This window comes from Oncorhynchus mykiss, chromosome 5 (assembly GCF_057628025.1).
Source record: "Oncorhynchus mykiss isolate SJ-2025 chromosome 5, ASM5762802v1, whole genome shotgun sequence".
Lineage (NCBI taxonomy): Eukaryota > Metazoa > Chordata > Actinopteri > Salmoniformes > Salmonidae > Oncorhynchus > Oncorhynchus mykiss.
Genome location: NC_143026.1, coordinates 91020590 through 91038378, shown reverse-complemented (window position 1 = coordinate 91038378; position 17789 = coordinate 91020590). Strand labels below are relative to the sequence as shown.

General features: G+C 49.4%; 1 protein-coding gene and 1 long non-coding RNA gene across 2 annotated transcripts; one reads left to right on the top strand and one right to left on the bottom strand.

Annotated features, from left to right (window-relative positions):
* Nucleotides 1–1335: 1335 nt before the first annotated feature.
* Nucleotides 1336–17412, bottom strand: olfml2ba (olfactomedin-like 2Ba). The gene is made up of 8 exons (XM_036978880.2): nucleotides 16922–17412; nucleotides 16330–16593; nucleotides 15928–16035; nucleotides 14729–14896; nucleotides 5532–5796; nucleotides 3162–4193; nucleotides 2724–2900; nucleotides 1336–2521 (listed from the first exon to the last, which is right to left on the bottom strand). Exons 1-8 carry the CDS (start codon nucleotides 17120–17122, stop codon nucleotides 1905–1907), a joined length of 2832 nt encoding a protein of 943 aa, XP_036834775.2. The 5' UTR covers nucleotides 17123–17412; the 3' UTR covers nucleotides 1336–1904.
* Nucleotides 11487–15020, top strand: LOC149983624 (uncharacterized). The gene is made up of 2 exons (XR_016496367.1): nucleotides 11487–11909; nucleotides 12098–15020. It is a non-coding gene; the product is annotated as an uncharacterized LOC149983624 (long non-coding RNA).
* Nucleotides 17413–17789: the final 377 nt, after the last annotated feature.

The following is a 17789-nucleotide window of genomic DNA, read 5'->3' as shown; positions in this document are numbered from 1 at the left end:
CAGAAAGTGTAGGCTCATTCGTTGCGCAATCACAGCCATATAAGGAGAGAATGGAAAACAGAGCTTCAGAAATTCTGCTAATTCCTGGGTGATGCATCATCTTGGTTTCGCCTGTAGAATGAGTTCTGGGGCACTTACAGACAAAATCTTTGCAGATTCTGAAACTTCAGTGTTTTCTTTCCAAAACTGTCAAGAATATGCATAGTCGAGCATCTTTTCGTGACAAAATATCGCGCTTAAAACGGGAACGTTTTTTATCCAAAAATGAAATAGCGCCCCTAGAGCTCTAACAGGTTTTAACTTAAGGGGGCTGAATAATTTTTGCACGCCCAATTTTTCAGTTTTTGATTTGTTAAAAAAGTTTGAAATATCCAATAAATGTCGTTCCACTTCATGATTGTGTCCCACTTGTTGTTGATTCTTCTACAGTTTTATATCTTTATGTTTGAAGCCTGAAATGTGGCAAAAGGTCGCAAAGTTCAAGGGGGCCGAATACTTTCGCAAGGTGTGCCCCCTGTTCCCTCTGTCTTTTGTCGGTTATTGTTTCCATGTCCGTTGGTGGTGTGAGTACCTATGTGTTGGTGGTGTGAGTACCTATGTGTTGGTGGTGTGAGTACCTATGCGTTGGTGGTGTGAGTACCTATGTGTTGGTGGTGTGAGTACCTATGCGTTGGTGGGGTGAGTACCTATGCGTTGGTGGTGTGAGTACCTATGCGTTGGTGGGGTGAGTACCTATGCGTTGGTGGTGTGAGTACCTATGCGTTGGTGGTGTGAGTACCTATGTGTTGGTGGTGTGAGTACCTATGCGTTGGTGGGGTGAGTACCTATGTGTTGGTGGTGTGAGTACCTATGCGTTGGTGGTGTGAGTACCTATGTGTTGGTGGTGTGAGTACCTATGCGTTGGTGGGGTGAGTACCTATGTGTTGGTGGTGTGAGTACCTATGCGTTGGTGGGGTGAGTACCTATGTGTTGGTGGTGTGAGTACCTATGCGTTGGTGGTGTGAGTACCTATGCGTTGGTGGGGTGAGTAACCTATGCATTGGTGCAGCTGTTATGCTGCATGCTATATATATATATATATATATATATATATAAAACGGGTATCGTCCCGTGGCATTCAATGAGGTTTACCCTCGCTCTTTTGTTTGGGTACAGCCCAGTGTTTTTGTATAGGGGTTTGTTTTGGGTGTATTTAAATAATTAAATAAACCCTATTGTGTATTCCTGTGCCTGTCTCCAAATCCTTTATACCAGCGTGACAGTATTGACTCAACAGTGTGAATACTTATGTAAATGAGATATTTCTGTATTTCATTTTCAATAAATCTACAAACATTTCTAAAAACATGTTTTTATTTAGTCAATATCAGGTATTTTGTGTAGATGGGTAAGAAACCAAATATATTTAATCCATGTTGAATTCAGGCTGTAACACAACAACGTGTGGAATAAGTCCAGGGGTGTGAATACTTTCTGGAGGCACTGAAGGTATACAAATGAGTATAAAACAAAATATCTAGTGACATTTTAACCCACACTGCTGTCGTCATGGTTGGGAACTAACTGTTTTGGTGAAGTAATGTCTTCGTCTATAGCCCAAGTCTTGAGTGCAATGTTGTATTCCTCTACAGTACATTCATTTCTCTCACAATGGTTTATATTACAGTATATACAACATATGTTCTTTAGACTACGGCAACACTTTTGCATATTGTAGCTTCTCTACTGTTTAAACAAATTGTCAGGTCAATAAAAACAAACACGGTGACAGAACAACAAGCTTTATAAAAGGCTGACATGAGTGGCCAGGAGGACTGGTCTACAATCCACTTCAACTCATAGAATCTCTTTTCACTTCCGGTAATTCTTTTATACAAAAACAAAGTGACCTTTTCCCGACCTCTTTACAAGGGGTAAACGTAGGCGAAGTCGACGTTGTACGTGACCTGGTGTCCGTTGTCCCAGGCGTACAACTTTCCCTCCTTGGGGTTGTAGTCGATCTGTGTGGTGTAGGTGTAGTTGTTGGTGAAGGGCATCCTGGGAACCATCTGGGTGTTGGTGTGCGTGTCGAAGGCGTACGACAGGTTGGCGTCCTTCTCGTTGTAGCTGTCGACGGCGTACAGGACGCCACACACGATAAAGCAGTTCCCATAGCGGTTCCTCCTGAGGCCCGTCCTCCAGGTAGTCTCCCTCTGGGTGCTGAGGTCAGAGGGGTTCAGCCGCGTCAGGACGATCACTTCCTGTAGGAAGCCCTCATCGTCCAGTGCAGGGTAGATGACCCACAGGCCGCTCTCGTCCACTGCGAAGTCGACGTCGGAGTGACCTCGCCATTGCCATGGTGTGGAGACCTCGTGGAACACGGCGTCGTGCAGCGTGGTCCAGGCCGCCACGTAGCGCAGACGCAGGTCGAATTTGATGACGTCACGGGAGAAGGCTCGGTTGTAGTAGAAGGCTCCGTCGTAGACCACATGGCCCGTTCCGATCCAGTTGTAGGAAAGCTTGTAGGAGTTGGTGAAGCGGCCTTGTGGGGAAAGAAAACAAAGATAATGTATGGCCACAGTCAGAATCAAGATAATCATCTGAAAATAAAACCTGAATCTGGCCTCCGTATAACACTATTATAACAATCTAATAACAAGTTCCTCTCCGAGGAGGCAAGGAACATGAAGGATTGTGACATTTTTTTTGCTGCGTTCGTAACTAATAAAAAAGTTGCTAAATACCTGATTTGAAGGTCTCCATGTTGCGGAACTCCAGCAGGTTGTTTCCGTAGTAGTAGTTAGTGACGTAGATCTTGTCGTTGTTGGCCAGAGGATCCTTCATCCAGGCCCCCTCGTTCCGGCCGTAGGTGTTATGGAGGACCGGCTCAGAGATGGTGGACAGTGTGTCCTTACACTCTCCTGTGGATACACAGATTGTCAGTTAGAGCAGTGTACCCAATCACAACCCTCTCCTGGGGAACACTACCCGGACAGTCCAATCCCAACCCTCTCCTGGGGGACTGCTACCCAGACAGTCCACGTTTTGGGTTCTAACCCTGTACTGATGCACCTGATTAAACTAAATAATCATAAATCCTTAATGAATGGCATTAACCTACCTTAGTAGTATTTTAATGTTGAACGAAAAGCCATCCGGAGGAACTGACAAGAAGAACCTACCAAGCTTCCTGGTGGATGTTTGTTGTCCTGGTTCCTTTGGGTCCTCAGGGGTCCCCCTCTCCTCCTCCCAACTGATGCTATACCTGCGTCTGGCAGGCTGAGGCTGGCCGATGGTGGTGGTAGTAGAGGTGGTGGTGGTGGTGGTGGTAGTAGAGGTGGTGGTGGTGGCTGGTGGTCTAGTGGAGGAGGGGGTGGTTTGCCTCTGTGTTGTGGGAGACAAAGTCAGCCTAGAGCTTTCCATTGGCGATGCGGTAGTCGCTAGCAAGACCGTTGTTGTGGGCGTTTTAGGAGTTACTGTCATGGCAGCAGTTGTCGTGCCAACTGTAGTGGTCTTTGTGTTGATGGTCGAAGCCTCTGTAGTTATTGTTAGTCTTTGAGTGTTGAGCTTGTCGACTGTACTAGTGCTTACAATGGTCTCTGGTAGTCTTTTGTTTTTTACTTCCAAGGCCCTGAGTGATTCCAAACCAGTGCTTTCCAAGGCCCTGAGTGATTCCAAACCAGTGCTTTCCAAGGCCCTGAGTGATTCCAAACCAGTGCTTTCCAAGGCCATGACAGGTGTGTCAGTCGGTCTGACTGTTGTCCGCCTCATGGTCTCCTTGGATACCGGAGTGGTTGTTGTAGTGACTGGTCCCTCTGTGGTCTGAGTGATGCTGGCTGGTTTGACCATCATGGGGATGGGCCTCTCATTTCCTCTAGTGGTGGTCTGACCAGTGGTTTGACCAGTGGTCTCAGCCATGGCTGAGTTAATATCAGCGTTCCTGGTGGCGGTGACTGTCTGGCTCTCTGCTGTATGTCCTACAGGCGACGCAGTCGTCTTAGAAGTCACTGTTGCTACAGTGTCGGGTTGCGTTTGGATGGGATGTGTTGATTGGCTGGTCTGCCTGGCCCCTCCCACTTGGTCTCTGCTCTTTGGCCGAGCAGCTCTTGGTCCCTCCTTCCCTTTGGCTCGTTGAGGGGGTCTGTGCTGAATAAGCTGCTCCTCGATGAGATGGTTGACTGGGCCGTCGCCACTGAACGTATCATACTCAAAGACTGGTCAGAGAAAATAACACAAACAATAGTTTACACATCGGGACAAAATTGTCAGTTTAATGTTAAACAGGAGAGATGACGGGCCTGTAAGGTGGGCACTTCTGACTGACACCAAGACGAGTAATTCCAGCTCTCGCAAGAAATACAAAAACAGTATTAAAAAGGACAAATGACCCTGGCTGCTTGGGGACTGAGGCTCTGTGGAAATGACCCTGGCTGCTTGGGGACTGAGGCTCTGTGGAAATGACCCTGGCTGCTTGGGGACTGAGGCTCTGTGGAAATGACCCTGGCTGCTTGGGGACTGAGGCTCTGTGGAAATGACCCTGGCTGCTTGGGACTGAGGCTCTGTGGAAATGACCCTGGCTGCTTGGGGACTTAGGCTCTGTGGAAATGACCCTGGCTGCTTGGGGACTGAGGCTCTGTGGAAATGACCCTGGCTGCTTGGGGACTGAGGCTCTGTGGAAATGACCCTGGCTGCTTGGGGACTGAGGCTCTGTGGAAATGACCCTGGCTGCTTGGGGACTGAGGCTCTGTGGAAATGACCCTGGCTGCTTGGGACTGAGGCTCTGTGGAAATGACCCTGGCTGCTTGGGGACTTAGGCTCTGTGGAAATGACCCTGGCTGCTTGGGACTGAGGCTCTGTGGAAATGACCCTGGCTGCTTGGGACTGAGGCTCTGTGGAAATGACCCTGGCTGCTTGGGACTGAGGCTCTGTGGAAATGACCCTGGCTGCTTGGGACTGAGGCTCTGTGGAAATGACCCTGGCTGCTTGGGACTGAGGCTCTGTGGAAATGACCCTGGCTGCTTGGGACTGAGGCTCTGTGGAAATGACCCTGGCTGCTTGGGACTGAGGCTCTGTGGAAATGACCCTGGCTGCTTGGGACTGAGGCTCTGTGGAAATGACCCTGGCTGCTTGGGGACTTAGGCTCTGTGGAAATGACCCTGGCTGCTTGTGGACTTAGGCTCTGTGGAAATGACCCTGGCTGCTTGGGACTGAGGCTCTGTGGAAATTACCCTGGCTGCTTGGGACTGAGGCTCTGTGGAAATGACCCTGGCTGCTTGGGACTGAGGCTCTGTGGAAATGACCCTGGCAGCTTGGGACTGAGGCTCTGTGGAAATGACCCTGGCTGCTTGGGACTGAGGCTCTGTGGAAATGACCCTGGCTGCTTGGGGACTTAGGCTCTGTGGAAATGACCCTGGCTGCTCAGCATAGCCAGTGACCAGCCATTAGCCAGGGACCAGCCATTCTAAATAGCAGTTTGTGGAAAAGACAGAGATAGATATGTTGTCCGTCTGATGAGGTCTATAAGATCTGAGATCTCAAAAGTCAGAACTCACAATTCTCCCCTGGCTCCCCGTCATCAGCCACCATTTGGTCAAATTTGTAGAAGGTCATCCCCCTGATCACCATCCCTTTGGGGCCAGTCTTCACCCCCTGGGACACCCTCTGGCTCTCTTGGCTGGCCCCATCCTGGGGGGTCACCTCTGGGATCACCTGGGCAGTCACCAGAGGGGTGGGGCTGGGTCCTGGTTCTGAAGCATCCGTCTTAATTAAGGGTCTGGGGGACTCGTGGCCTCCGTCAAATCTCTCCTCGTGCCTCTCCTGTCAAGTGGATGAAACATACCCATTCTTATCAGTGGTGACAAAGAAACTGTCAGAAGTATCCTGATAAACATGCACCAATGATTACACAATACCTGGCAGAAGACAGACATTACAAATTGAGTTCTGTCCTGGGTATGTTTTCTTATTCTCATTCCCCTCAAGTTGTGCCATTATTGTCAGAGTATGTTTTGATAAGTGAAAACAAGAAACATTTGAAAGGAACTGAACACACTCTTGAGACAACATATCAATATACTGAATAGTTTGATTGTAGGGTCCAGGTCCGCCCATCCCTGCTGGACCGTTTCCCTGGTTGCATCCCAAATGGCACCCTATTCCTGATATAGAGCACTACTTTTGGGGCGGCAGGGTAGCCTAGTGGTTAGAGCGTTGGACTAGTTAACCGTAAGGTTGCAAGATCGAATCTCCGTCGTCGTTCTGCACCTGAACAAGGCAGTTAACCCACTGTTCCTAGGCCGTCATTGAACATAAGAATGTTACTTGCCTAGTAAAATAAAAAAATACTTTTGACCAGGGCTCTAATTTTATTTTACCTTTATTTAACTAGGCAAGTAAGTTAAGAACAAATTCTTATTTTCAATGACGGCCTAGGAACAGTGGGTTAACTGCCTGTTCAGGGGCAGAACGACAGAGTTACTAGTCCAACACTCTAACCACTAGGCTACCCCCTAATAGGACTAGGGCTCTTAACATGGCTATAATAGGGCTCTAATAGAGCTCACTACTCTAATAAAAAGTAGTGTCCTATAAAGAGGTCAGCGTTCGCCTGGCTGGATGCCTCTGTAATATCCACATCCACTAACCTGGCTGGATGCCTCTGTAATATCCACATCCACTCCTATACCGGATGAATAATCCACTGGACCTGCCAAACCACAAATTACTGTGTTTATTATCTGAAATATATAATGTGCCGTTATATAAAAGTCTGAGTTTATTGGGGAGAAAGGTGTGGAAAAAAACATGGCCGTTCTTGGTCGTTTTGTTGAAGGAACAACGTGACATGGCTAATATCAACATCATTATTTGCAGCCTACTTGGTGTGGGAACTGTTTCCTGTCTTCCCAGCAGTCTACTTGGTGTGGGAACTGTTTCCTGTCTTCCCAGCAGCCTACTTGGTGTGGGAACTACTGCCTGTCTTCCCAGCAGCCTACTTGGTGTGTGAACTGTTTCCTGTCTTCCCAGCAGGCTACTTGGTGTGGGAACTACTGCCTGTCTTCCCAGCAGCCTACTTGGTGTGGGAACTACTGCCTGTCTTCCCAGCAGCCTACTTGGTGTGTGAACTGTTTCCTGTCTTCCCAGCAGCCTACTTGGTGTGGGAACTACTGCCTGTCTTCTCAGCAGCCTACTTGGTGTGGGAACTGTTTCCTGTCTTCCCAGCAGTCTACTTGGTGTGGGAACTACTGCTTGTCTTCTCAGCAGCCTACTTGGTGTGTGAACTGCTGACTGTCTTCCCAGCAGCCTACTTGGTGTGGGAATTACTGCCTGTCTTCCCAGCAGCCTACTTGGTGTGGGAACTACTGCCTGTCTTCCCAGCAGCCTACTTGGTGTGGGAACTACTGCCTGTCTTCCCAGCAGCCTACTTGGTGTGTGAACTGTTGTCCGTCTTCCCAGCAGCCTACCTGGTGTGGGAACTACTGCCTGTCTTCTCAGCAGCCTACCTGGTGTGGGAACTACTGACTGTCTTCCCAGCAGTCTACTTGGTGTGGGAACTACTGCCTGTCTTCCCAGCAGCCTACCTGGTGTGGGAACTACTGACTGTCTTCCCAGCAGCCTACTTGGTGTGGGAACTACTGCCTGTCTTCCCAGCAGCCTACTTGGTGTGGGAACTACTGCCTGTCTTCCCAGCAGCCTAGTTGGTGTGTGAACTGTTGTCCGTCTTCCCAGCAGCCTACCTGGTGTGGGAACTACTGCCTGTCTTCTCAGCAGCCTACCTGGTGTGGGAACTACTGACTGTCTTCCCAGCAGTCTACTTGGTGTGGGAACTACTGCCTGTCTTCCCAGCAGCCTACCTGGTGTGGGAACTACTGACTGTCTTCCCAGCAGCCTACTTGGTGTGGGAACTACTGCCTGTCTTCCCAGCAGCCTACTTGGTGTGGGAACTACTGCCTGTCTTCCCAGCAGCCTAGTTGGTGTGTGAACTGTTGTCCGTCTTCCCAGCAGCCTACTTGGTGTGTGAACTGCTGACTGTCTTCCCAGCAGCCTTCTTGGTGTGGGAACTACTGCCTGTCTTCCCAACAGCCTAGTTGGTGTGTGAACTGTTGTCCGTCTTCCCAGCAGCCTACCTGGTGTGGGAACTACTGCCTGTCTTCTCAGCAGCCTACCTGGTGTGGGAACTACTGACTGTCTTCCCAGCAGTCTACTTGGTGTGGGAACTACTGCCTGTCTTCCCAGCAGCCTACCTGGTGTGGGAACTACTGACTGTCTTCCCAGCAGCCTACTTGGTGTGGGAACTACTGCCTGTCTTCCCAGCAGCCTACTTGGTGTGGGAACTACTGCCTGTCTTCCCAGCAGCCTAGTTGGTGTGTGAACTGTTGTCCGTCTTCCCAGCAGCCTACTTGGTGTGTGAACTGCTGACTGTCTTCCCAGCAGCCTTCTTGGTGTGGGAACTACTGCCTGTCTTCCCAACAGCCTAGTTGGTGTGTGAACTGTTGTCCGTCTTCCCAGCAGCCTACTTGGTGTGTGAACTGCTGACTGTCTTCCCAGCAGCCTTCTTGGTGTGGGAACTACTGCCTGTCTTCCCAGCAGCCTAGTTGGTGTGTGAACTGTTGTCCGTCTTCCCAGCAGCCTACCTGGTGTGGGAACTACTGACTGCTTATAAAACTTGCAGATGATTGTTGACACATCAACCAGGATTAAGGGGCAGATTAACGTAGGACTCTTGTCATTTTGGTAATCGGTGCCTGTATTGGAGGGGGAGTGGTTTCTCCTCTCCTAGGCAATCAGCAATTAGTACAAGGAGGTTGCTAGGCAACTGGCAAATAGTGTTAGTACTTCAGTCTTCCCTGGTTTTTCAGCGGGAGCTATAAGTGGCGGTCTCGTCTGCAAAAGTAAGACCGTCGCCAAAACTGGGATGGTTATGCCGCGTTGTTCTGCGGAGTTGTTCAAGGAAGGAACTAGAGGAAGGCTCCAGTCTCTCACTTGAGTATCTTACCTAGTTATTTTGTTTGTTTTCTATACCTGTTCTCTCCTCTTCCTGTGGGCTTTACAGACGCTGCAACTCTTCTAATTGAGTTTACCCTGAGCGCACAACCGATGTGGAGTTCCTGGTCTCTGGCGGCGTTTGGAACTGCCGATCTGCGGTCAAGAGTTCCTCTCAGCCTATTCTGCCATTCAGTCCCTGACGGAGACATGGATCACCTCAGAGAACACTGCTACTCCAGCTGCTCTCTCTACATCTGACTAAGTTTTCTCTCATAGTCCGAGAGCATCTGGTCGTCACGGCTGCAGCACAGCCCTACTCAATTCTCCTAACTGGAGATTTTCATTTTTCTCACCTGTCCAGCTCCTCATTTGAATTCCATGCTGTCACTGTCACTTGTCCACTCAAGCATGACATTGTTGTAATCTATCATCCACCAGGTGCCTTTGAAGAGTTCCTTAATGAGTTTGACACCTTGAATGAGCTCATTTCCTGACGATGGCTCACCGCTCTTCGTACTTGGCAACTTCAACCTCCCGATGTCTGTCTTCGATCAATTTCTTTCAAACTCTCTCGTTCCCTTCCTTGCCTCTTTTGACCTCACCCTTTCACAGTCCCCTCCCACTTTCACAGTCCCCTCCCACGTTCACAGTCCCCGCCCACTTTCACAGTCCCCTCCCACTGACAAAGCAGGCAAGTCGATTGACATCTTTACTAGAGGCTGTTCTCCTACTAATCTCACTGCAACCGCCCTCCAGGTATATGATCACTATTTTGTTTCCTTTTCTCTCCCATCTCTCCTCCTACCCACGCAGCCCCTACCCATCTCTCCTCCTACCCACGCAGCCCCTACCCATCTCTCCTCCTACCCACGCAGCCCCTACCCATCTCTGCTCCTACCCACACAGCCCCTGCCATCTCTCCTCCAATCCTACCCATCTCTCCTCCAACCCACTCACTCCCTACCCATCTCTCCTCCAACCCTACCCATCTCTCCTCCAACCCTACCCTCTCAGCCCCTACCCATCTCTCCTCTAACCCTACCCTCTCAGCCCCTACCCATCTCTCCTCCAACACTACCCTCTCAGCCCCTACCCATCTCTCCTCCAATCCTACCCATCTCTCCTCCAATCCTACCCATCTCTCCTCCAATCCTACCCATCTCTCCTCCAACCCACTCAGCCCCTACCCATCTCTCCTCCAACCCTACCCTCTCAGCCCCTACCCATCTCTCCTCCAACCCTACCCTCTCAGCCCCTACCCATCTCTCCACCAACCCTACCCTCTCAGCCCCTACCCATCTCTCCTCCAACCCTACCCACTCAGCCCCTACCCATCTCTCCTCCAACCCTACCCTCTCAGCCCCTACCCATCTCTCCTCCAACCCTACCCACTCAGCCCCTACCCATCTCTCCTCCAACCCTACCCTCTCAGCCCCTACCCATCTCTCCTCCAACCCTACCCTCTCAGCCCCTACCCATCTCTAGTCCAACCCTACCCATCTCTCCCTTCTGCTAAATCCTTCTCCCTCCTGATTACGCCTCTTCAAACCTACTCTCCTCCCTTTCCGCATCTTATGATTCGCACTGTCCCCGTACCTTCCCGGCCGGCTCGGCCCTCCCCTCATGCTCCGTGGCTGAGTTTCTCATTGCGAGCTCAGAACAGGGCTGCGGGCAGTTGAGCAAAAATGGAGGAAAACTAAACTTTCGGAGGACCTTCTTCCTCTCTACCTTCTCATCTGCTGCTGAAGCCACTTTCTATCACTTTACATTTTAAACTTCTGCCTCTAACCCTAGGAAACTCTTTAACACCTTCTCCTCCCTCCTCCACCCCCTCCCTCCTCCCTCTCTCTCTGCGGGAGACTTTGTCAACCACTTCGAAAAGAAAGTTGACGACATCCGCTCCTCATTCACTCAGCCTATTGAGTCCACATGGTCCCACTCACACAGAACTACCCTACGCCTCCACTTCTTTCTCACATCTCTCTCCAGATGTCATCCTGTGACTAGTGAGATCTGGCCACACAACAACCTGCCCACTCGACCCCCATCCCCTCCTCCCTTCTCCAGACCATCTCTGGAGACCTTATCCCATTCCACACTTCCCTCATCAACTCATCCCTGACCACTGGCTGTGTTCCATCCTCATTAACTCATCCCTGACCACTGGCTGTGTTCCATCCTCATTAACTCATCCCTGACCACTGGCTGTGTTCCATCCTCATCAACTCATCCCTGACCACTGGCTGTGTTCCATCCTCATCAACTCATCCCTGACCACTGGCTGTGTTCCATCCTCATCAACTCATCCCTGACCACTGGCTGTGTTCCATCCTCATCAACTCATCCCTGACCACTGGCTGTGTTCCATCCTCATCAACTCATCCCTGACCACTGGCTGTGTTCCATCCTCATCAACTCATCCCTGACCACTGGCTGTGTTCCATCCTCATCAACTCATCCCTGACCACTGGCTGTGTTCCATCCTCATCAACTCATCCCTGACCACTGACTGCGTCCCATCTGACTTCAAAATGTCCCGAGTCATTTCCCTCCTCAAGAAACTAACACTCGACTCATCTGATGTCAAAAACTACAGACCTGTATCCCTTCTTTCTTTTCTTTCCAAAACACTTGATCGTTCTGTCTCTGATCAACTCTCTCGTTATCTCTCCCAGAACGATCTTCTTGACCCTAACCAGCCAGGCTACAAGATGGGTCACTCAACCAAGACTGCTTTTCTCTGTGTCAAGACTGCCCTTCTCTGTGTTACGGAGGCTCTCTGCCAAAGCTGACTTTCTCTCGTCTGTTCTCATCCTTCTAGAGCTATCTGCTGCCTTCGACACCTGGGACCATCAGATCCTCTCCTCTCCACCCTCTCAGGGCTGGGCGTCTCAGGCTCTGCACACTCTTAGATTGCAACCTACCTTGCAGGCCGCTCCTACCAGGTGACGTAGAGAGGATATGTGTCTGCACTACATACACTGGTGTCCCCCAGGGCTCGGTTCTTGGCCCTCTCTTTTTCTCTCTATACACCAAGTCACTCGTCTCCATCATCTCCTCACATGGTTACACCTAGTATTGCTATGTGGATGGCACTCAACAATTTGTATCCTTTCCCTCTTCTGACACCCAGGTGGCGACATGCATCTCTGCGTGCCTGGCAGATATCTCGGCTTGGATGTTGGCCCACCACCTCAAGCTCAACCTCGACAAGACAGAGCTGCTCCTCCTCCCGGGGAATGCCTGCCCGCTCAAAGACCTCTCCATCACGATTGATAACTCAACAGTGTCACCCTCCCAGAGTGCAAAGAACCTTGGTATGACCCTGGACTAAACCCTGTCGTTCTCTGCAAATATCAAAGCAGTGATTCGCTCCTGCAGGTTCATGCTCTACAACATCCGTATAGTACGACCCTACCTCACACAGGAAGCGGCACAGGTCCTAATCCAGGGACTTATCTCCCGTCTTGACTACTGCAACTCGCTGTTGGCTGGGCTCCCCGCTTGTGCCATCAAACCCCTGCGACTTATCCAGAACGCTGCAGCCCGCCTGGTGTTCAACCTTCCCAAGCTCTCCCATCCCACTCCTCCGCACTCTCTACTGGCTTCCAGTCGGAGCTTGCATCCACTATGGTGCTTGCCTACGGAACAGCAAGAGGAACTGCCCCTCCCTACCTTCAGGCTATGCTCAAACCCTACACCCCGAGCACTCCGTTCTGCCACCTCTGGTCTCTTGGCCTCCCACCCCTACGGGAGGGCAGCTCCTGCTCAGCCCAGTCCAAGCTCTTCTCTGTCCTGGCACCCCAATGGTGGAACCAGCTTACCCCTGAAGCTGGGACACTGCCCATCTCACAAATGTACCTAAACCCTACCTCTTCAAAGAGTATACACTTTCAAGGAGCGGGACACTAATCCGGACGATTCTAATAAATCCCGCTATGCCCTCAGACGAACCATCAAACAGGCAAAATGTCAATACACGACTAAGATTGAATCCTACTACACCGGCTCTGACGCTCATCGGATATGACAGGGCATTCAAACTATTACGGACTACAAAGGGAAACCCAGCCATGACGAGTGAAATGCCGTTTATGCTCGCTTCGAGGCAAGCAACACTGAAGCATGCATGAGAGCACCAGCTGTTCCGGACAACTGTGTGATCAAGCTCTCCATAGCTGATGTGAGCAAGACCTTGAAACAGGTCAACATTCACAAGGCCAGACGGATTACCAGGACATGTACTCAAAGCATGAGCAGACCAACTGGCAGGTGTCTTCACCGACATTTTCAACCTCTCTCTGACCGAGTCTGTAATACCGACAGACAAGCAGACATCCATAGTCCCTGTACCTAGGAAAGCGAAGGTAACCTGCCTAAATGACTACCGCCCCGTAGCACTCACGTCGGTAGCCATGGCTCACATCAACACCATCATCCCGGAAACCCTAGACCCAATCCAATTCGCATACCGCTCCAAAAGATCCACAGATGATGCAATATCAATCACACTCCACACTGGAAGGAAGGAACCTAAATGTGAGAATGCTGTTCATTGGCTACAGCTCAGCGTTCAACACCATAGTGCCCACAAAGCTCATCACTAAGCTAAGGACCCTGGGACTAAACACCTCTCTCTGCAACTGGATCCTGGACTTCCTGATGAACTGCCCCAAAGTGGTAAGGGTAGGCAACAACACATCTGCCACGCTGATCCTTAACACAGGGGCCCCTCAGGGGTGCGTGCTTAGTCCCCTCCCGTACTCCCTGTTCACCCACGACTGCGTGGCCAAGCACGACTCCAACACCATCATTAAGTTTGCTGACGACACAACAGTGGTAGGCCTGATCACTGACAACGATGAGACAGCCTATAGGGAGGAGGTCAGAGACCTGGCCATGTGATGGCAGGATAACAACCTCTCCCTCAAAATGATCAAGAAAAAGGAGCTGATCGTGGACTACAGGAAAAGGAGGGCCGAACACAGCCCCATTGACATCGACGGGGCTGTAGTGGAGCGGGTCGAGAGTTTCAAGTTCCTTGGTGTCGACATCACCAACAAACTATCATGGCCCAAACACACCAAGACAGTCGTGAAGAGGGCATGACAGCACCTTTTCCCCCTCAGAAGACTTGGCATGGGTCCCCAGATCCTAAAAAGGTTCTACAGCTGCACCATCGAGAGCATCCTGACCGGTTTCAACACCGCCTGGTATGACAACTGCTCTGCATCCGACCGGAAGTCGCTACAGAGGGTAGTGCGTACTGCCCAGTACATCACTGGGGCCAAGCTTCCTGCCATCCAGGACCTCTATACCAGTCGGTGTCATAGAAATGATCACGACTCCAGTCACAGACTGTTCTCACTGCTACCACAAATGATACCGGAGCACCAAGTATAGGTCCAAAAGACTCCTTAACAGCTTCTACCCCCAAACCATAAGACTGCTGAACAATTAATCAAATAGCCACCTGGACTATTTACATTGACCCCGATCACTGCCCTGGGGAATTGGGATATTTTTTAGACCAGAGTTTCTCCTATTGGCCCTCCAACACCACTTCCAGCAGCATTTGGTCTCCCATTCAGGGACCAACCCTGCTTAGCTTCAGAGGCAAGCCAGCGGTGAATGCAGAGTGGTATGCTGCTGGCATGAAGAAAGTAATACAATGGGATCCCAATGTGTTGTTTTTTTGTAAAGCCACTCGAGATCATTGGTGCTGCAGTGTTACCAAACCTGATGACCCCCAGATCCTACCCACCTCTTTATTCTGATAGGCTGTAGCCACATCACTCAGTCTCTTCTTCTCCTGCCTCAGGGGGAGTGAGGGGGATGGTGTCTCCTTCACCTGCTGTGGCTGGATAGAGGGTCTCCTCTCTTGGCCTGGACCAGCCTCATCCTGGCTGTGTTTCTGAGAGACTGCTTGGTTCTAGTTGGACACATATAGGATGTTTTCTTATGGTAAAATAATGATGACAATGTTTGTCAGTGCTTTATAATAGACTGTATCTCATTCACAAGCAGCTACATTTAAATAAATATCAGGCACTCAATAAGTGAGCATGTTTTCTGGGAAATGGGACCTTGGCCAAAGAAGGGTGTTTTTCAAGACATAAAATGTCTGTAACTCACTATTTGTATTTATTTCACCTTTATTTAACCAGGTAGGCTAGTTGAGAACAAGTTATCATTTACAACTGCGACCTGGCCAAGATAAAGCAAAGCAGTGCGACACATACAACAACACTGAGTTACATATGGAATGAACAAAACCAACAGTCAATTATACAGTAGGTAAATATATATACAGCATGTGCAAATGAGGTAGGATAAGGGAGATAAGGCAATAAATAGGCCATGGTGGCGAAGTAATTACAATATAGCAATTAAAACACTGGAATGGTAGGATGTGCAGAAGATGAATGTGCAAGTTCAGATACTGGGGTGCAAAGGAGCAAAATAAATAAATAAATACAGTATGGGGATGAGGTAGTTGGATGGGCTATTTACAGATGAGATATGTGCAGTGATCTGTGAGCTGCTCTGACAGCCGGTGCTTAAAGCTAGTGAGGGAGGTAAGAGTCTCTATCAAGAAAAGTTATGCTTCAGGCATAATTCATTTCTAATTTCCATCACTTAAATGGAGTGTGTTGGACACGACTTTCAGGTCCATAAAGGCCAGTCGCCTGTGGCATGCATCAGAACCACTAATAAAGCAGAGCAATGGCTCCTGGGAGACCCATTCTAGTCTAAGTGATTGGTTTCCTTCCATTCAACTGGCCCGTCTGGTTGTTCTAATCTACAACATACAGTATACACCCAGTCTACTTACTGTATCATATGGAGTTCTGTTTTCATTCAGTGTGTGGGCGTGCTGCTGTGCTCACCACATCTCAGATTCACTGTATGTGCCCGTCAGCCCATGATGTATATAGTCTACTCTTTACAGGCAGGACTTACCTTTTCAATGTTTTCCACACGGTCCAGGAGCTTAGTGGTGACGGAGTGGAGCTTCAGGAGATCCAGGCCATAGAAGGATCCCTCCAGCAATTCGGTAATCATGGAGAGCTAGAACGGATGAAGTCATTTCCATCAGACGGGTTTGCTCTCATTCTGAGCACAGCACAGGCATGCCACAATCAAACTATTTCCCACAGCCCATCCATAGAGATTACTCTCTCAGCACAGACATGCCATAAAACTCCATAGCCCATCCATGAGTATAAAATTCAAAATTGAACATCCAAATCGTCAAATGAATCCTAAAAAAGGTGTCAGAAGACAGAAGCTGCAGTGACACTGAGGAGGACACAGACAGAGCCACCGTTTGTAATATGATTGAGTGGATCCAGGCGAGATCACCTTGATGTTATCCTTCCCAGATTCCCGTAGCTGCTTCAACCTGAAGTCCCCCTCGCAGGGATTGACCGCCGACGGAGGAGCGATGCAGGCGCACTTGCACTCTGGCCCCGAGGTGATAGTCTCTACGGTGTAGTAGTCCTGCGCCGTGCCGCTGCCCTCTTCTATCCGCCGGCAGGCGCTCCTGCTCAGGGGTCTGACAACACATTTACAGCGACAGTCTGAGCCTTCGGAGAGGGCTTTCACTTTGTCATAATCACCCAGCAGCTACAAAGAGAAGAGGACGGACGCATTTTCCACCACGTATAATCAGAACACATTTTACTTGATAGAAATGCATCTTGACCATATGTTCAGTATAGGAATGCATTCAGTAAATGCATGCTTTCAGTATTGCCATGTTTCAGTATAGGCATGTTTTCAGTATTGGCATGCATTCAGTATAGGCATGTTTTCACTATAGGCATGCCTTCAGTGCCACCATATATTATCCATTTTAAAATACTGATTCAATATTGACTAATGCAAATAGATCTGTTGACATGAACAACTCTTCCAGTTGATTATAGGCTAGGTGATGTCACCATGGACCTACCTGAGTCAGAATGTTATGATGCGTGTCCATCTCTTCCTGTAGCGTGTCATTCTCATCTCCAAGGTCCTCTTTATGTTCGGGGTTAATCCCAGGATTAGTGTCCGCAGGTATGGCCGTGCCCGCGCACTCCTTTGGGGCAGCTGAACATAACGCCAAAAACACGCACCAAATTACGCACAGGAAAGCCCTTTCACGCATCATGTAGGCTAAGGCCCAGACGAAGGAAAAATCTGCATAAAAAATATTTTTTTAAACTGCCTTTCACTTTAAATTTGAGATTGTATTTTCATTTGATCCCATACGAATTGCATCTTTCTATTTCATCAGCAAATCGCCTTTTCCTGCTTGGTAAGTGAAAAGCAAGTGTTTTATGGTCCTCTGTGTGTGTGTGTGTGTGTAAGTGCATCTGCTGGGAGTGACTGCGGGGGATGAGAGGGACTGGGCTCAGTGCGCTGGAGTCCTAGGACGGAGGAGAGAAAGGAGAGGACCTGAAAGAACCAGGGGCAAGGAGGAGTTTAACTGCTGCAAATGCCAAGTGGCACACACAATGAATACATAAAATGACGGCCATGTTGGAAATATTAGAATGAATACGAGTGTCCATTTAAAAATGGTTGAATCATGACAATGTCCGCCACATACATTTTGTGAGTAGTTTATCTTTAAAATAGTTTATGAAGCAACTTTCCTAGACAGAAGAGAATGAACCAAGCTACAGCCATGCGATATATGGTCTTTGGTGCCCTCTGGTGGTACGTCGCGAGGCAGACCAAACACTACTTTGTACCTGTCATTTAGCCATTTCTATATTTCTGGAGAACGAGCCAGCCCATGAAATACACACTCATTCTACGAAGAACACAATACA